Source organism: Kogia breviceps, chromosome 4 (assembly GCF_026419965.1).
Source record: "Kogia breviceps isolate mKogBre1 chromosome 4, mKogBre1 haplotype 1, whole genome shotgun sequence".
Taxonomy (NCBI): Eukaryota; Metazoa; Chordata; class Mammalia; order Artiodactyla; family Physeteridae; genus Kogia; species Kogia breviceps.
This window is the reverse complement of record NC_081313.1, coordinates 11,466,512-11,487,340: the sequence shown is the minus strand read 5'-3', so window position 1 is coordinate 11,487,340 and position 20,829 is coordinate 11,466,512. Positions and strand designations below refer to the sequence as shown.

General features: G+C 44.0%; 1 protein-coding gene across 1 annotated transcript in view; it reads left to right on the top strand.

Annotated features, from left to right (window-relative positions):
- Positions 1-3,498: 3,498 nt before the first annotated feature.
- DNAH5 (dynein axonemal heavy chain 5) overlaps positions 3,499-20,829 on the top strand; it is a 262,494-nt gene continuing 245,163 nt past the window's right edge. The window contains exon 1 of the mRNA XM_059062876.2: positions 3,499-3,693. Coding sequence (XP_058918859.1) covers positions 3,682-3,693 — 12 coding nt within the window. The 5' untranslated portion in view covers positions 3,499-3,681. The remainder of the gene's footprint in view (positions 3,694-20,829) is intronic.

Here is a 20,829-nt window from a genome sequence, read left to right as displayed (position 1 = left end):
AAAATCTAATGGTTGGCAGCTGCCATATCACTTAGGAATGCTTTCAGTTGCAGGGAACAGAAAACACCATGTACAAAGCTTTAATTTCCCATCTAACAAGTGGTCTGGAAGTGGCAGTTGCTATTGTTGGTTCAGACTCAAAGACATTAAAGCTATCATTTTTGTAATTCAAAGGGCTGTTCCCTGATGGTCATTATAATGGACTGAATATTTGTGTTCCCCCCTAAATTTCATATGTTGAAAACCTAATCCTAATATGATGTTATTAAAAGGTGGGGCCTTTGGGACTTCATTAGGTCATGAGGGTGGAGCCCTCATAAATGGGGTTAGTGCCCTTATAAGAAGAGGCCAGTGAGTTCGCTAGGTCTATTTCTGTCATGTGAAGATACAATGAGAAGTCAGCACTGGTAACCTGGAAGAGAGCTCTCATCAGAACCAGACCAGGTTGGCACCTTAATTTCGACTTCCAACCCCTAGAACTATGAGAAATGTTTATGTTCTTTATAAGTTATCCAGTCTATGATACTTCTTTTTTTTTAACATTTTTATTGGAGTATAATTGCTTTACAATGGTGTGTTAGTTTCTGCTTTACAACAAAGTGAATCAGTTATACATATACATATGTTCCCATATCTCTTCCCTCTTGCGTCTCCCTCCCTCCCACCCTCCCTATCCCACCCCTCTAGGTGGTCACAAAGCACCGAGCTGATATCCCTGTGCCCTGCGGCTGCTTCCCACTAGCTATCCACCCTACGTTTGGTAGTGTATATATGTCCCTGCCACTCTCTCACTTCACCACAGCTTACCCTTCCCCCTCCCCATATCCTCAAGGCCATGCTCTAGTAGGTCTGTGTTTTATTCCTGTCCTACAGACTGATGGGCTGACTCCATCTCCAGAAGGTCAAGTCTAAGAGAACAGGTACAGGAGGGGTGCGAGAACGGGCTGAGACAGCTATCTGCCCAGCAACAACTAACTGCTGGGATTAATCTAGACTATTAGGAAGCCAGAAGGGTGTCCTCTGAGGGTGGTGCCCTGGGCAAGAAGTTATGGACCCCTATAGCTAGGGAAGGTCTGGGACCCAGGCCAGACCCAAGGAGGTCTGCTCTAGCTTGGGGATCCTGAACAACGTATACTCCTCTGAAAGCAAAGAAGAAATTTTAGCAGGAAGAGAAGACCAAAGACAAAAATATCTAGTTCATAGTTTTGCCTAAGATGGTACAGACCAGGGAACTACAGGACTGTTTTGAAAGTGTTAGCTCTGGCTTTCTTTCTGAAATCAGCCAGACTTGTGTTGCTGTGTCATCATCTCTGGAGGTGCCCCTCTCTCCTCCTAGCCCCTCACCTTCACCTTCTGTCACCTCAACACGGGCATACCTTGTTTTATTGCTCTTTGCTTTATAGGACTTCGCAGATAGTGCGTTTTTTTTTTTTTTTTACAAAGTGAAGGTTTATGGCAACGTTGTGTGGAGCAAATCTAACAGCACAATTTTTCCAACAGCTTTTACTCACTTGGTGTCTCTGTGTCACATTTTGGTAATTCTCAAAATATTTCAGACTTCTTCATCATCATCATTATTATTTTTTTCTTCATCATTATTATATTTGTTATGGTGATCTGTGACCGGTGATCTTTGGTGTTACTATTGCAAAAGGATTACAACTGGCTGAAGGCTCAGATGATGGTTAGCATATTTTAGCAATAAGTTTTTAAACTAAGGTATGTACACTGTTTGGACATAATACTATTGCACATTTAATAGACCCCAGTATGGCATAGACATAAATTTTCTATGCACTGAGAAACCAAAAACTTCGTGTGACTCACTTTATTGCAGTATTTGCTTTATTGCAGTGGCCTGGAATTGAACCTGCAATACATCTGAGGTGCCTGTATAGTCCAGAGGTTAAACACCAGATGGAACCAAGTTTCAGGGGTTGCAATCTTCTTCTGGCATGGTCCTGGGTAACTCTCTGTCTCCTCTGTAATATAGTGATAATAGTGATAATGGCCAAGTTTAGAGGGTGTCTTAAGATATGATTTAACTCACAATCATGACCTAGAAGAGTGTTAGCTCTTTTTTCCCATTCTCAGACCTACCCACTACAGACACCCTCTCTTCCTGGGCTGTCTTTCCTGGCCAAGCTGAGTTTTCATCTCTGTTAAAAGAATAACTCTTTTCTTGAGGGCCTGGTTTTAAATCTTCCAAGGTGATTATTGGGTGAACAATGAACTCTGACAATATGCTACTGAGAGAAACAGGATGATGACACTCCCTAGAACCAAAAAAAGTCATTTAATATTTTCTTAGTTTCTGAAGAGTGTTTAGAATTTGTACTGCTTAATGGTTTTTTTCCTAGTAAGAATTTGAACAATTGTTCAAGAGCTAATCGGTATTTCGTAGCCCTTATGAACAGATGCAATCTTCTCCTTCCCATGGAGATTTGGAGCTGGTCTCCCTAGAATTTATAGTCTAGTAGATTTGAACTGTCTAATACAGTAGCCAGCAGTCATATTAACTACTGAGCATTTGAAACGAGACCGGTCTGATCTGAAACCTACTGTTCGTGTAAAATACACATAAAAATTTGAGGATGTAGTATAGTTAACGCAAGTTCGTGGTTCACATCTGCAAAACAACTCAGGAAATGTGCATCAGATACGTAGGTACTTCAGAGAGGAGCTAAAGCATTGGATATGGGGGAAGGCCTGTCCCAGGAAGGCCCCATAGGGTCCTGCTCGGTTACAGTTGATAAAAAGAATCTCAACTATCTCACGAATAATTGTTATATTGATAACATGTTGAACTAATATTTTGGATATATAGGGTTAAATGAAACATTGCTAAAATAATTTCACCTGTTTCTTTTTACTTGTTAAAAATGTGGCTCCTAGAGCTATAAACGGACACATGTGGCAAACATATTTCTAAAGGTCAGGCCTAGTCCCACTGAGAGAGGACAATTTGCAGAGATAAAATATTTATATTCTCCTTTGTAAAGTCGTTTAGGGCAAAATTCCTGGAATCTTCACACATGCCAATGCAGCTACTGTTCTGACAGGTAGACAGCATTTAGGAAATTATCTTTGGCACCTCCAGGTTAAAACTCAAGGTTAAACATTTCCAGTGAGTTTTAGGCTGAAGAATCAGCTGTGAAGATACCTGACAAGGACACAACGAGAGGAACCAAAGTATGAGTCAAGACTGTGGGAAGATGTGCGAATTAAAGTTGAAACATTCTAAATCTCATTTAGAAAATTTTTCTCCTGAAGCTAGAAACATAAAATTCAGAAGGTAAACTACAAACAAGGGGACTTGGTCGATGCTAGCAGGAACATTCAGCTCAGAGCCAACAGAAACTGGACGGAAAGCAGCCAAGAAATGGCTTCTGGGGCTCGGTAGCCGAAACCTCTGGACTTCTGCTCTCCGGGAGCCGGCGGCGAGCTCGCTGCGGCGTAAGTGCCACTGGACCCCCCAGCCCGGGGAGGCGCTGGAGTACCAGCAGCGGGAGGAGGGAACCCGGTCCAGGCGGAGCAAAGCTCGTCGCCACGGCGACCGCCTGAGCCGCAAACAGCCCGGTGAGCGGAGCGAGAAGCAGTCCGAGCGGACGCCGGGGAGCAGCGCGGGCCGGCTGGCCCCCACCCGTGGCGTGTCCCCGCGGAGCGCCAGAAGGCAGCGCCATGGACAAGCTGGTACTGTGCGTGCTCGCTCCGCGCGGCTCCCACGCCCGGCCCGCCCCGCCACGGCACATGCGCGGCCTCCCAGCTGCCGGGTGCTCGCGGCTCCACGGGGTTCGCGCACGGGCGGGGCGGGCTTCATTTGCGAGCTTCAGGTCGTGGGTCCTGAAAGCGCCTTCGTGAGCCTGAGGGGCTAGAGTTGCCGGGTTTTGAGTTTGTCGTGTTTTGCTCAGGAGGCCAGGGCACTCGTAAAAGACAACAGCCTAGGTTCAGGGACCACCTCTCCCCTTTGTCTTCAACTTGCTGCGGAAAGGCCACTAGTGGGCTGCGTCGTGGACCCAAGCAACCCTTGACCCATAGCGAGCATCAAATAGGTCCCGGTGTGGCGGAGGCAGCTCTTGTAGAAGTTGTTGGCTGTAACTAGCTCTCCTTAGCCCTTGGGTTTGGACAAAAGCCAGTGTTTAGTTTCCTTGGAGAGAGGGAGAGGGGAGAGGTGCAGAGGAAGCCCCATTGGGCAGTTTCCTGGTGTCTTTTACTTTTGCCTGAGTGCACAGCAGGTGAGAAAGGGCCGGAAACGAACTCTGTGCATTTAAATGAGCTTTCGCTTCATTTGGCTTTGCTCGCTCTCTTAAATGAATATTGTGGAGTGCAAGAAAAAAATCCAGGTACTTGTTTTTGCGTGTATCTCCAAAAGTGATTCCTGCCCTTTGGAATTCAGGGAATATCAATCTAGGAGACGAAAGCTTTTTCTACAAACAAGAAACTAGGGACACGGAGGGGCTTTTGTACGCAGGAGGGCCCGGCAAGGTCCTGCCCATTTTCAATATGGATTTCTGTGGTTACATTATACATTTTATCATTTACACTATCTATAACTATATTACTATAGGAATATGTTTTGCTAATCAATAAAATATGCATCCTGTCATGATTTAATAAACAAATTGTATTACTGACTTAAGAGAAATGTATAGTTTATATATATAATACTTCAACATTTTCCTCCCCTCTGTAGATATTTACCTTACAGAAAATTACCTGTTTTATTTTTATTTTTTTTTTTTTTTTGCGGTATGCGGGCCTCTCACTGTTGTGGCCTCTCCCGTTGCGGAGCACAGGCTCCGGACGCGCAGGCGCAGCGGCCATGGCTCACGGGCTTAGTTGCTCCGCGGCACGTGGGATCTTCCCGGACCAGGGCACGAACCCGTGTCTCCTGCATCGGCAGGCGGATTCTCAACCACTGCGCCACCAGGGAAGCCCAACCTGTTTTATTCTTGTGATCATCTAGCCTCATATTAATATTTTTATTTTCATATAACTTATGTCATAAATACTTGGAATTTCCAATATATCTACTTTGTGTTTCATTAAGACAAATACTCGTTAGTTCACTTTAATCTTTTTAGTGACTCTTTTACCCATTTTCTGTCCAGAAAAACAGACCCTGAAATGACAGATGGCATTGCAACTGCTACCTATAAACCAATGTCTTTTTTGTATTCCTTAATTTAAAATCCATATATTATATAATCTTACATAAATTTATCAAGTTTAACCCTGTAAGAGTATTAAAATATGGCTATTAGCCTTATAGAGTATTCTTATGTTTTATTTTTTAAAAAAATTATTATTTTATTTATTTTTTTGTGGTACGCGGGCCTCTCACTATTGTGGCCTCTCCCGTTGCGGAGCACAGGCTCCGGACGCCCAGGCTCAGCGGCCATGGCTCACGGGCCCAGCCGCTCCACAGCATGTGGGATCTTCCCGGACCGGGGCACGAACCCGTGTCCCCTCCATCGGCAGGCAGACTCTCAACCACTGTGCCAGCAGAGAAGCTCCCTTATGTTTTATTAATTATGCTCACTTTAGGGCTGAAGAAAGTAGGCCACTAAAACAATATCATTCCAATTTTATAAAAATAAAAAAGGTATGTAAATATGTATAGAAAACAGACTAAAAGGACATATACCAAAATATTGATCTCTGGCTGGTGGCATTAAAGAAGATTTTAGTTTTCTTTTTTTTCCTTTATTTAAATTTTTTCATAATGAATATACATGTGGTAAATCTATAAATATTTATATATTTAAATATAAATTATTGGTATATATTTAAATTATATAGTCAAGTAAAATGCAAACATACTGTTAAATATATATATATTCCCTGATGGCTTTCAGGGGAGGGTTTTTAAAGGCAACGTTTGGGGTGAGGGATGCAGCTCCTGGATTTTCTTGTGATTGGTTGGTGGTGAGGTAACAGGGTGATGTTTTGGGAATCTTAATCATCAGCCTTCTGGTTCCAACCAGTCTGGGATCTGCGTGCTTGCGGTCAGCATGTAGCCACCATCCTCCATCCTCCATCCTCCTCCACCTCCACCTTAGTTTCTGCAGAACAATTCAAAGATACGTGTCAGATGGTTATGAATATCCCTTGAGGAGGACGAGGACTCTGTTTTAGGTATCATTACTTTTCTTGCTTGACTGCTTTTCCTTTGTTTCTGCATTCCCTCACTTCCCTAATTAGTAACTGCTGAAGTCTGCTCTTTGGAACTCAGGGAAGGTCTAGGAGACTAAAGCCTTTCCTACAAACAAGAAATGGGGGACACGGAGGGTCTTTTGTACCCAGAAGGGCCCCACAAGTTCCTGCCCAGTTTCAACATGGATTTCTGTGGTTACATTATTTAGGAAAAATAAAAGCAAGTGGACAGTGAGAGATATAAATTGTTACAGCTGGGAAACGTGACGGGCTGCGGAGCTTTCAATTCCCTGGGGAGGGTAGAGGACGCTGTTCATCTCCCTTGTCTGAGGCTAGTGTAGCGTTAGAAAAAGGCTGCTATGAATAGGGCTATTTCGAGGAATTGGTTCCCGCTGCAGGAGGAATGTCAGGAGGAAGTTCACCTGTTACATTTTCTCTTTTAGTCATGCTAAGCTCTCTCCTGGCACCGAGCGCCAAGGCTGTTTATTTATACCTCTCTGCTGTTTGCATTTGGCTTTACTCTCTGTAGCCTTACTTTTAACAGACAGAGAAAGGGCGGAACCACTGCTCACTCCTTACTTTGTTTATGAATAAAAATCGAGAGCTTCAGCTCAAGAGTAAACTGCCCTCCAGGGATATTTTGGTTTCCCAGGCTATTGCATGACACTCCTGGGAGGAGGTCAGCATTCAAGATGATGCTTGGATCCAGGTGTCCCCTCCCCTCAGGGCCAGGCCCACCCCATCACCAGGTCCCATGGGTGGTTTGTTGGTTAGAATCTGAATGAATGCTTTCTTTCCGTATTAACTCCTCTCTAGAGAAAATGCTTTGAGAGTCAGGCTGGGGTAGGAAAGACAGAATTAGAGGATACTTGAGCAGTTTGGTTCAATTCAAAACACACTGCCTTAAGTACCTACTTTGTTTGGAGTAGTGTGGAAGGGCGCTGGGGAATTTGACTTTCTTTTCTGCCTCCATTTTTCCTCCCCCGCCTCACTTTGTTCCTTCATCTCTTCTTGCTTTTTTCCTTCCTCCCTCCCTTCCCCTACCTCCCTTCCTACAGTATGTATTGCATGCTTTCCTGTGGACCCTTTCCTCAAATTGCGCTGGATGATTTTGAAGTTCCCCTAACATTCACTGCACAGTTAACGATTATTCTCCCCTTTTCTTTGGGGACCAGATGAGGTGAACAAACTGTGACTGCCGCCTCCTGGTTTTGAGTAACTGGGTGAGTGATTTGGGCCTGTCTTGCAGGAGGTGGATTATACATATTGAGAAAGGAGGGTGGACATGTGATGCTTGTCAGATTCCTGACAAAGTTTATGGCTGCCCAGAGGTTATGCTATTTTAATAAGGCCGTTTAGAGAAAGCCTGCCATTGTCCCTACCCCAGATGGGGTGGTAGAATTATGATCGGGTTCCCATGGGCCAACATTTCTGCCCCAGGGGAGATAATATGGAGAGTCAGAATGTCTTCCTTTCTTGAAGCAGCCTCCAGGTTGGGCCAGCAGGGCTTGGCTGTGGGATGTGGGCAAAGCCTCCTGCACCCATCCCCAAGGGAGTGGCCATAGACTTGCTTGGACTGCTTGGACATTGGAAAAAATAAAAAAATCTTACTCTTGGAGGGCTGAAAGCTGGGTGGGCCACTTCTGAACATTGTTTAGCTTATTTGGGTAAAGACTAAGAGTTTGTGATGCATTGGTGTCCTGGGGTGTCCAAGTTGCATCACCTTTATGACCTAAACACGGGAGTTACTTCTGCTGTGGTCAAAACAGTCACAACTTCCTCCCTCCTCATTTTGATGGCAGAGACCCCACCTCTCAATGGGAGCAATGCCCACCTCTCATAAGGACACCAGTTTTATTGGACTAGGGCCCATCCCAATGACCTGGTCTTAACTTGGTACAGTTTGCAAGGACCCTATATCCAAATAAGGTCATATCCTGAGGTCTTGGGGGACTTCAACATACCTTTTTTGGGAGGGACACAATTCAACACATAACAGTGGTAAAAATGCATCAGTCTATTTTTGTGCGTGTGGTATGCGGGCCTCTCACTGTTGTGGCCTCTCCCGTTGCGGAGCACAGGCTCCAGACGTGCAGGCTCAGCGGCCATGGCTCACGGGCCCAGCCGCTCCGCGGCACGTGGGATCTTCCCGGACCGGGGCACGAACCCGTGTCCCCTGCATCGGCAGGCGGACTCTCAACCACTGCGCCACCAGGGAAGCCCGCATCAATCTATTATTAGTAATTTCCCTTTTAGTATGAATTCTTATTTTTTTCTTTAAAATATATAGTTTTAAATTTAAGAAGTAGTCAATAGTCATGGAAAATAAAGAAAAAACCCCTCAAATGACATAAACAATTTAAAGCCTGTCTTTATCCCAGTCCTGTCTACTAGCTCCCTCACTGGAAGCAGTCATGGCAGTAGTTGTTTTGGGTGTCCCCTGAGAAACTTCCACGCACCTCAATGTTTTCATCTATAAAATGGAAATATTCCCTTCCTCACAAGATAATGTTTAGAATGAAATGAGTTAGTAAATGTAAAATACAGTGTGAGAGAAGGCACTTAATAAATGTTATTCATTTCCCCAGCTTAGTGAGGATACTCTAGAAGTGGTTTACAGTGAAACTAATGAAGGTTAGGTTTCAGGCCCCCCACTTGCACGGGGAGGACCCAGGAATATGTTCAATGGATGTACGTTTTGTACAATTTGCAGAAGTAAGATATCTTAACTGCCATTGGCGAAGAACTGAGTAAGTCTCTTTCCATTTTAACTTCACCTTCATTCAACTTTCCTTGTTCTTGGGTGAAGTTGGAACGGCAACAGGCATTTTTAAGATGCAAGGGGAAGCTGAGTTGAGAACATTTCCTGTAGGTTTGGGGGGATATATCAAAGAGCTCGCAGAAATATATTTTGCTGTATGTCTCTGCTCTGCATTCCTCCTGCTGTGTCCACTTGGCCAGATTCATGACCTAAAGGTCCAGGGCTGAGGTCATGTTCAATGTGAAGGTGTTCTGTGGCGCCCAGCTTGGAAGGATGGGCTCCATGGAGGAGAAACCAGGTTTGCAATGGATGAGCCAGAAGCTAGTCTAGGAAAAACACTTAATCACCAAATGTGCCCAAAGCAGAGGATTGGGTTCTCATCAATGTCTGTTCAAAAATGCAAATTCTCTTCTGTCATGACTGTTCTTGATAATGTAATAATATAATTGTAAACACAGGATACATTTTTTTCCTTTATGATAGAAATTATGCAAAATAGAGTTGATCAAAATTCCTGTGTTTGTAGGGTACCGACCTGTAAACTGTAAATAGCCAGTACATCTGTCTGGGAACTTGCATGTTTTGAGTACCCTGTCTCTCCATAATAAAAGACAAATTTCAATCATCCCTGCTGGAGGAAGGACTAAATTATTTTTGCATTCACTCTGTAGAAGACATTGCAAAGTTGTTGTAAGAAGAGGAGATCAAGGAGTTTTCGGCCAAAACGATATCTCTATCTATATGTATATCTATTTTGACATAAAAGTCTTCCAGGAAATTAATACAAATAGTCTGTTATTTATTTCCTGGCTTTTGTGTTAGCAGCCTTAAAAAATTTGTAATTTGTTATATTTTATTTTTTCTTTCTAGGTAAATATTCACTTTAATGTCTAATTTTGTGTTTATAATTCTGTTTTCTCTTTCTTAATGTGGGAACCCTATTTGAGTAAACCTCAGACCCCACTAAATCGAGATCCACCCCACACTGGCCTAAGTAAGTGCTTTAATGGGTTACTTGGGAGCTCTTGGCTCCGGTGGAGGATGGGAGGGGAGAAGGAGAGAGGAGGGGGAAGGAAGGAAGGAAGGAAGGGGCTAAAGACTAATATTGCCTTTGTCCCAGTTTTCCCTTGGGTGGCTTCGGTGGTGAGGCATCAGGCATCATTTGTGAAATGGACCTCCTGTATAGCACAGGTGACTCTGCTCAATATTATGTAACAACCTAAATGGGAAAAGAATTTGAAAAAGGATACATGTATATGTATAACTGAATCACTTTGCTACACACCTGAAACTCACACAGCATTGTTAATCAGCTAGACTCCAATGTAAAATAGAAAGTTATTTTAAAAAAAGCATGTTACACGTGCTGTGCTCTACAAGGCAATGTGGCGAGGAAGTAAAAGAAACTGAAGGTACAGGTCTTTGTTCTCAAAAAGGTTTAACCACCTCATTGGGAAGACGAGCATGCCAAACACTGCTGAAAATCCTAAACGAGTTAAGATGAAAGCCGACTCAGCAAAAAGTGCGTGTGGTTCCTCAAAATGCACGAAGAGCACAGGGGAATCAGTGTGGGCAAATAAAAAAATTGGCCTCCATCAGCCACTCCAAGGCTTGTCGGAGGACAAGCGTGCGACCGGGAGGTCCTGGCATGTGATCAGCCTACCTGCATCGATACGGGTTCCCTGCCACTCATGTGTGATGGACAGATGCTGCTGGAGATGGATTGTGACAATGAACCTGCACAGACGAACAGCCAGCCATGCAGGGAGAAGAGATGTTCCAGGCAAAGCGGTAAGGGCAACAGACAGAGGGATTAGGTGAGCAACAGTCTTGGAGCAAAGAGGCGGAGCTGGGCGAAGAGCTCTCAGATGAGGTCCTTGCTCTCCAACTAGGTTACGACTCCTTTTCCATTGAAGTTTATAAGTGGCGAAGACTGTCAGCCCTATGGTGGCTCCTTTTAATTATGATGAAGAACGGTTAAGCTTATTTTCCGTGTCATGGCAGACTTTGATTATACATAGTTGTTGTGTCTGGGGTTAGATATCTTTTCATGTTTGTAATGAGTAACGAGTCATTTTACAACAGGATACTATCTTCATTATATGACTATTTTGCTGAAGTTTCTTATAGTCATGATTTTAAAGGTCTACCTTTCTTTAATGTATACTATTATTTTGACCATTGCAGAATGGATGATAGTACTTTTCCAGGAAGGCCAGAGTACATAATTAATTATATCAATGGTGGAATTCCTTTTGAGGGAGGAAATTGTCTTTGTTTGGGAGAAACAAACTCTTGTTAAGTCACTAGAGATAGGAGATGAGACCTGAGGGCAAAGCCAGAACAACCCAGGAGAGGAGCTTACGGCAGGCTCACTGTCTGGGTGGGTGAGGGGTGGAGGAGAGATGGAGGCTGGACAAAGGCTGGAGGATGCCTGCAGATGGGGGCTGGGTCAAGTGCAGTGGAAGAGTCATGGGAAAATCCCCCAGGCGAGGGATGAGCAGAGAGCCTGAGACTGGGAACGCCCAGGGTTCATTGGGAAACTGTCTTCCTTCTTTTGCTCAATGGGGTCTGCTCTATTCACAAGCTACTTTGTTGTTTCCTAGAATTTGAGCAGTGGGCTGCGTTGTACATCTGGACCCCCTAGAGGAAGGACCTCAGAGCTGGGGTTATCTTGAGCCCTTCAGCCCCTTGGGGGTCTACTGAAGTTTTGGAGAGGTCATGGAATGGATGCTCGGCCACGTTCATCTAGACCTCAAGAGGCTAGGGCATCACAGCTGGCTTCTGGGTACCTTACTGCACGGGGGTGTGACTGTTAATGAGCAGAGCTGATTCCAGAACCACCCATGCAGCAAATCTCTTTTTGTAGCCATGCTCATGCTTTTCAAACTTTTTTTGACGATGGACTATAGGATTCATTTTATTTTTGCCCTCATGCTATTAGGGGAAACACCTATGTCTGTCTGTGTCTAGCCCAATGCTGAGTGTATTAGGCAATTATAAAGGTTTATTTAACTGAGCAGTCTTTTCATGAGACTAAAGTCTATGTCATCTCTACTTTGTTACCTTCACAGTTGATATAAAGTGGGTGGAATATTTGATTTTCTTTTTGCTGAGAAAATTCATCTCAGAACCCTTGGGTATTTAGTATCCTTTTCCCAGGCTTACGGAGACCTAGAAGCTTAAAAATGAGAAACCCCTCCCAGTCCCTTCATTTACCTTGAAAATATGTTCCACCTGCTTAAAGAGAAAACTTAGAGTAATGAAAGCACAGCATATTTAACTTCTTTAGGAACCTATTGTAGCATCTGCATCATGGTTCTATTTGTTCATTAACTTCATAATGACTTTGGGACCTAATTTTATCTTTGTTAGAATTCTAGATTTCCATTTTAAAGCTAAGCATGTGTAGACAGACACCGCTAAGGAAAAAAGTAGGCGCCCACTGGCCCTTCATTGAGGACCTTCATAATGCCGTGTGTTTGTGACGCCCCATTTCCCTATCATTGGCTTATAGACACTTTAAGGGTGTTAATGAATAACAGAAATAGATTTCCACTTCTCAAAAAAAAAGAGCTTTGGTGTTCCTGGGATAATTAAGGCATCTGAAGAAATAACTGGGTCATTACCTAGCAGCCTCCATGGTGATAGTTGGTTTAGGAGGGGTTGGTTAAGTTTCATCCTGGGAGTTTTAGTAACTATGTAGTAATATATACCCAGTGAGCTAATATTTTAAATTTACCATAAAGATTTAAAAATGGCTAATAATGTAGTCTTACCTTCTTGATCTCCTTTTAGTACTGGGAAATAACATTAGATGGCAGTGGAATACCGATGACTTGGCAGTTCTTTATTAAGTGTGTTACAAAGTCCAGCTCCATTACAAGGGAATCCCCCCAGATAGAGGATAGAGAGACGTATTCTTGCAGTGGAATTTCTTCAAAATAGATGTTTAAAGTCAAGTTTTAAGGCCACTGGCACCAAAGAAGTAAAACAGGGCCTAGCACATGGTCAGTAAATGAATAAGTATAAAGAGATTAGGTTAAATATTCATCTGTTTTGGATAAAGTCTTAAGAGCAAAGATAGGTGCAAATGATCTTTTAAAACAGTGATACAGACCTTACCGGGTGGTGCAGTGGTTGGGAATCCACCTGCCAACGCAGGGGACACGGGTTCGATCCCTGGTCCGGGATGATCCCACATGCTGCGGAGAAACTAAGCTCATGCGCCGCAACTACTGAGCCTGCGCTCTAGAGCCCGCGAGCCACAACTACTGAAGCCCACGTGTCTAGAGCCCGTGCTCCGCAACGAGAGAAGCCACCGCAATGAGAAGCCTGCTCACCGCAACAAAGAGTAGCCCCTGCTCACTGCAACTAGAGAAAGCCCGCGCACAGCAACCAAGACCCAACGCAGCCAAACATAAATAAATAAATAAATAAATAAACGAAACCAAAAAACCAGTGATACAGAAATTCTGAAAAGAGATATCATGGGTTTTCCTTCATTCTCACCTTTATCTCCATCCTCCTCTGGATTTCTTAAATGTGCTATGTGCAATTTTGTGGGTAATCTGGGAATTGGGTGGATTTTTTATTTTTGGTCTCGATGCACGGCTTGTGGTTTGCGGAATCTTAGTTCCCCGACCAAGGACTGAAGCGTAGCCCCCTGTAGTGGAAGTGCAGAGTCCTAACCACTGGACCACCAGGGAATTCCCTGGGTGGATTTTTCTGATTGAGGTCTGATGGACATGGTGGGAGTAGTGTGTTCGTTGGGGGAGAGTGGGGGTAATCAGTCATCTTGTGCAGAACGTTGGGGTTTTGGAGAATTCCAGGCTCTTCACAGCTGCTTAGTTTAGCTCAGCAATTCCTGTTCCTGCAGCTCTAGTAGCAACCACCACCCAACCAATCTTTGGTGGATGCAGACCAGACCATCCGTTCGTCCTGTGGAGTAGAGAGCTCCTTTGAACAATGATTTGAAAATAACTTAATCCTTGACTACTTAAAAAATACCTATTTCCTGGAAGCTAGGTCCCTGGGTGAGCTGAATGGGCAAATGAACATCTGTGGCATATTCCTTGTGGGTTTGTTACACTACCTTGTAGCTTCTGGGGCCTGGGTCTTCATCACCTAAACAGCACTTGCTTTATTTATAGTAAGATTACTCTTTAACAAAGTCTGTTAATTCCTGCTCTGTGTGCTGGAGGATATTGCAGTGAAATAAAGGATTTTGCAGAATGCTTGTTACATATAACACTGAAACTTCTTTACCAGACTTAATCCTGACTGTTTTTAGAGATAAGGACCCATTCACCACTTTTTGCAGATGATATTTGCCTGAAGTCTGCACCTAGAGACAGAGGATAAGAAAGAAATGGTTCTCTTCTTGTGTTTAGGCTTTGTGAGTTTCAGCATATGTTTGTGACCCCTTCCCGGCCATGTCAACCACAGTAGTAGAAAAACGAAGAGCTCCCGCACCCTGCCCGTCTCTCTTCTGGCTTCTCCTTCCCCTACTTTCTCTCACCCTCTTCCTCGTCCCTCCAGGATTCTTCCTGCTCCTGTTTTCTCCCCTCCACCTCCGGCTCTCCGCTTTTCCTTCCTCTCCTCCAGAGCCCATGAAAAGCTTGCATCTAGGGGAAAGGGAACAGTTCAGGCCAGCGAGCGCTTTCCCTTCTTACACAGAGCCCAGCAGAGCAGGCTCCTAACTGGCTGGTTGGTTTTGGCGGCAAGATGTCATTGGTTCATTTTCAGACCTTGGCCTTGAAGAAGACAAACTTAAAGAGTGTGAGCTCATATTTAAGGTTTGCCATAGTTCCAGCTTGGGTATTATGCCTTTTCCCTCTGTTTTACGAGTTGGTTTTCTTTTACATGGTTCAAAAAAAAAAAAGATGACTTTCGTGCTGGTCAGGTTGAGGCATGCTCTGGAGAGGCCAAGTCCAGACTTGTTTAGGGTAGGGAGGTAAATCCAGACCCTGGACGTTGGTTGTGTTCTGCGAGGGCAGCTGCCAGCACGAAGTATTCAGAAAAGCAAATGAAGAGCTTTACTTGCATGATTCTGAATTCCTGCAGTGAATTGATTCGGGATTAGCCCCTTCAATGTTATCTGTTTTTCTCAGTTTATAGTTTTCCTTTTAGATTCACTTTGTTATACAGCAGAAGCTAACACAACATTGTAAAGCAATTATACTCCAATAAAGATGTTAAACAAAACCAGATTTCTTTTAAAAATAAAATTTTAGAGGCATTAAATGGTTTAAAAATTTTTTTTCTTTTTTTAAACAAACGTGTATTGTTCCCTTGGGGCAAACAGTTTCCTCCCTTTCTTCTTTGCTTCCTTCCTTTTTCCTCTCTCTCTCTCTCTCTCTCTCTTTCTTTTTAAAATTAGTTTAACAACACAGAATCTGGAGCCAGATTTCCTGGGTCTGAATCCTAGCTCCAGCACTCATTAGCTGTGTAACCTCCAGTAGGTAACTTGACTTCCCTGTGCATCAATGTTTTAACCTGTAAAAATGGGGAAAGGAACAGTAACTACTTGATAAGTAAGTTGTGAGGATCTGGTGAGTTGTTATTTATAAAGTGCTTAGAACAGGGCCAGGTAGAGAGTAATGCTAGTAATTAAAATAAAAATAAGACAGAGGTAAACCTAGGAAGTACAGAGAAGCAAAAAAAAAAAAAAAAAAAACCATAAAAATAATTAAGCCAACCTCTCAATCTCAGAAATAATCACTGTCAATAGTCTCTCCCTCTGTCCCCACATACATGTATATGTAATTTATTTCTAATTAAAAAATTTTTTTTACAAAAATTGTTTCATACTCTTTCAGGGCCCTATTTCTTTTCATTTTATGACACATCATAAACATATCTCAATTTCATTAAAATGCCTCTTGAACGTGAGTTTTCATGGCTGCGTCGAATTCCGTCGTATACCTCTAAGTAAGTTATTTTACGAATCTCTTATTATGAAGCTGGGAAGATTTTTGTCGTAAACTATTTCCCACATTAATAATTAAAAAACTATATATGCTGTTGTGATCACAATAGCTCTACGCCTCTCCTCCATCTGCAGGCATCACGTCCTCCACCCACGGGCACCCCCTGCTCCCAGCACTTCTATCTTCTCAGGCCTCCGTTTTCCCTGGCTTCATTTGAGAAATGCTCTTTAGGGGATTTTTTTTTGGTTATCAAAACACCTTATTTAAACAGCAAACACCTAATGGATGAAGATGTGGTATATACGTATACAGTGGAATATGAGCCATAAAAAAGAATGAAGTAACGCCATTTCCAGCAGTGTGAATGGACCTAGAGGTGATCATCCTAAGGGAAGCAAGTCAGAAAGAGAAAGACAAATAAATGATATCACTTATATGTGGAATCTCATAAAAAAATACAAATGAACTTATTTACAATATAGAAGCAGGTTTATATGTATCGAAAACAAACTTACGGATACTAAAGGGGAAATGTTAGGGGGATAAATCAGGCGCTTGGGATGTAGTGGACCCCTACACTACAAAATATAAGATAGGTGACTAACAAGGACCTACTGTAGAGCACAGGGAACTCTACTCAATATTCTGATAACCTCTGTGAGAAAAGAATCTAAAAAAGAGTGAGTACATGTATATGTTTAACTGAATCACTTTGCTGTACAACTGAAACTAACAACATTGTAGATCAACTATATTCTAATAAAATTAAAATATTAAAAAAAAAAACCCAGCAAACACCTATACCCCTTCAAAGTAAAGTAAAACAAAGCCAAAGCCCTCATCAAACACTATAATAATGCCTCCCTCCAAAGAGTAGGAAGCTAATGGAGCATCAGGAAGAAAATACAGCCGATGGATAACGAAAATGTTCTCTGTGCTCTATGTTTCTCCTACTTTTGTATTATCTATCATCCAACAATTCTCAACTTTTTAAATTTGGACAGTTCTTACATGCTCAGGTTATTGTAAGTAGGTCTTTATTTGTCAAATAGCAAAGTCTTAACAACCAGAATAAGGGCAGAGCCAAGCCTGGAGTGTCTCTTTTAGGTAAAGCATCCAAGGGATGGTTCGGCTCTCCATCTAGTGGCTGCCCAGGCAGTGGCTTCCTTGAATCTGGCCTTTTTCAGTTCTGGTTTCTGTGTAACAGGCTTACCGCTATGTGTTCATTTTTCTCCAGGCGACGTAGTTATTATTGGAGAAGTCCCACTGAAGCATCTCATTAAATTCACTCATATTTGGTATATAACGAGGCACGAAGTTCATTTGCTAACAGGATCTTCCCCTTCATTCTCTTCTGTGGGAAATCGATTGCTGATCTGTTACTACAACACGGCTCAGTGTAACCCACTTAACGGGGGATGAATTGCTTCATGTCTCCTGTCCGGTTACTGTAGTATCCTATTGCATTTTCAGTTACTGAAAAGAAAACCAGCCAGGAATTTTTTCCTGTCTACAATGTTCAGCTTCTCACTTGACCATAGACCTCATTTGACTCAAGACCATCTTGGAATGAGTTCCCTAAAAAAGCAGAGCCGGGGCATGGATTTGTGTCACCAATTTGTTAGGAGTGCAATCCCAGGAAAGCAAGCGTTGAGGGGAAAGGAGGAGTGAGGTAAGGGAGGAGGGAAAGCCAACAGGAGGTGTGTTATTTAGCTGGAAGCTTCCAGGTAGCAGTCTGGTGGGACTCTGCCACGAGGCCGCTGGGAACATGAGTCTGGCCATGCAGCAGGAGGGGGAGGGGAGAACTTGCCTCGTGCTCTGCTTTCCCACTGGTGGACATTTGCTTCATTGACAGTTAATTCCCTTTTTCTTCTGGTGTGCGTCATGGGTGACAAGCAGATTCCAGGTGTCTTGTGGCAACAGGGGAACCCCGGGCAGGAGGTGAGAGGCCTACAGTCTGGAAATGAAGCAAGAACTGTTGTGGGCCGTGTGTATGCAGAGGTGGTCGGCGCCCACCCAGAGTTGGATACAAAGCCACAGCTGAGCCAGAACAGGTGGTCCAGGGCCTCAGAGACAGGTGAGGCTGAACGGATGAGAGGTGGTGCTTGAAAGTGTGGGACTCAAGTGACCTTGCTTAGAGTGTGTTTAGCCCAGATTCTGCTCACGGGAGCCCATCAAGGAACTAAGTAAATATTGGTTATGGATTTTAAAATCTTTTCTAGTAAATGCTTCCTGCAAGGGTCCTTCTAATGGTGATCTCGTGCATAGATTAGGATCGTTTTGGTTGCAGAAACCTAAACCAACGAAAGCAGAGAAGGGTTAAAGCCCGAGTGGCCAGGGTTGCCCTGGGGAATCACGGTGTGGGCAGCAAGGAGGCTGGATCTGAGGAAGGGGCAAGAGTCAGGACTGGCAAGTACCCTGGACCCTCAGCTCTGCGCACGTGGGGTGTTTGCTTCACTCTCGTCCGTCTCTTTCTCAAGACCGGCTTTGTTCGCGTCCGTAGTCTGCGTGAAGGCGTGGCCTTTTGTTCGGAGGGGAGCGGGGAATAAGGAGGTGCAGGCCACTGGGAACAGAGATGGAAGAGTGCCCTTCACACCGGCTTTCCTAGTGAAGTCGAGAACTGGGGGGGCTGTAGCATGCAAGCCTGGACTTGAAGACCATTGCATGAACAAGCAGAGGCTGAGAAGTTACAGCTCCTCAAATGGTGCTAGAAATCCTTATCCTTCACCTTAATGAATGATTCCTAGAGTTGCAGTTAATGAGCCATCCTATCAAGACAGCCAACGTGAGTGACACTTTATAGTCAAACATTTTCAAAATGCCACACTGCTTCGCAACAGAATTGCTTGGAGAGTAGCCCCATCTTGTGGAGAAGCCTGAAAATATTTCAGTGCCTTACTGCTCAAGGTTAAGGAATTGAAGCAAAATGCATTTGAATTTTAATATTATTACCCTTTTTTGGGAAAATACCATGAAATTTGATGTAATCAGACCAGTACATTTTGTGTGAAACTTATAGATGTTATTTTTCATAGGTGGTGAAGTCCCTTCAGCAAATGATACTGACTCTAATTGCACTCATTTCTTAAAAAAAGTCTAGATGGCTTACCTTTAATTTCCTGCACAAAGCATTATCGTCATGATTCTACTCCATTCACTTATGTGAATTCTAAGCAAATCAAGGATGATTATGATTAGCGTGGACATGAAACTCGAGGAGGCTGGGTAAACCATCTAAGGATAGAGCAATGAAACAGAGCTGGACGGATGAGAAGGTTTTGTGTTATGTAGTTGAAACTCCCTCTGTTTTTCTAGAAGTTTAACAATGTCATGAAATGCAGCAGGTGGCTAGGTTTTCTTTCTCCAGGTATGGTTAATATTAAGGAAAGGGCTGAGGTAGGATGCAGAATCACTTCTTACTAGAGGATCTTAGGCCAACTCTTTACCTTCGAATGTGCAAAAAAACCATCAACAAGGAGCCCTGAGTTCTCGTCCTGGCCAGTCACCACCTGCCTCCCTCATTCGGGGAAAGTGACTGAACTTCTCCAGGGACCAGTTTCCTAATGTGTCCTGCGAGGAAACTGATCTTGTAAGAGTCCACCTTTCAGGTTTAAGAGTAGGAGCAGACCAGAAGCATTGCACGATGCTGAGGAGGAGAAGCAAAAGTGACCTCTGCTTCCCAAGAGGCCCCGCGCGTGGGTTGTGAGAGAGGAGGTGGTGCCTGAGTGCCCAGGTGTAGCTGCCCCAGGAATGTGAGCTCCCTGTTCACGGAACTTACCTGTGCCTTCCGGATCTGGTGGACGGTCATTGCAAAAGCCCACATTTATGACCTGAAGGATCAGAAAACACTGGATTTATGAGGGGCATTTCAGGTACCGTGGCACTTGGAGTTTCTACCGGCCCCAGTGGCAAGCTAGGAGCTGCTTCAGGAAGAGAAGAGTTACTTCCAAGGCGGGCAGGGGGCCTCTGCTATGATTTTCTTCCCAGGCCTCTATGCAGCATTCCATCTTCCCCAGGAACTTCAAGCTGGGTCAGAGGGTCAGAGGGGCACCAGATGGAGCCGTGTCTTGCTCTGGGCTCCCTGCGCCCCGACTCAGAGCTGGAAGCGTTATACATTACTATGTCCATGGCAGGAGCGGTGCCCCCCAATAGGGGATATATTGCTTCCCAAAGCCAAAGAGGCTCAACAAAACTTGTGCTTCTTTCTAGTTCAAGAAGTCATATTTGGAAACAGCAGCTGTAGTTAGAGTCAATCTCTGATTAAGCTTATTTCGTGTCATTCAGTGCTTCTTACCCAAGAGCAATTCTGTCCCCCAAGGGGCATTTGGTAATGTCTGGAGACAACATCACAACTGGAGAGGGTGTGCTACTGGCACCTAGCGGCTAGAAGCTGGGGGTGCTGCTAACCGTCCCACAGTGCGAGATGTATCCACCCCAAATATCAGGAGTGCCAAGATTGAGGAACCCTGCTCCAAAGTCATTGGTCTTGAGAGAGGTACCGGTAGAAGAGGAGAATTAAAAGGATTTGTGGTAGGGATTGCCACCTGCGTCTGTCACATCTTTGACGGTGGCACTGCTTTCTGTTTTCATTGGGAGAGGATGTTCCAGGAGAATCTATACCTGAAAAAATGGAGGATTCTGCCCTTTGCCAAGGATGTCTATTCTGATTATACACTTAGGCATTGTGGAAGCAACCACTGGATGAGTTCAGTTGTCCAGTGGGTCACAGGATGAGTCTGTGTATCCACTGGGTCCACTGGAGAGAGACTTGGAGTCAAACACCATTTATCACTAACCCCAGACTCCCCTGCTTTGACTGGTGGCCCGCAATGGCACGCCTTGCCGGCTCAGGGCAGGATTCACTAATTTCCAAGGGTCTGGGAATCTCCTTTCCCCGGTGCAGTTACCTTGCTCAGTGGCTGCCACCCTACAGCTCTGTATTCTTTACGGTCCCCGTAATTGTTCACTGCAGGAGACCGT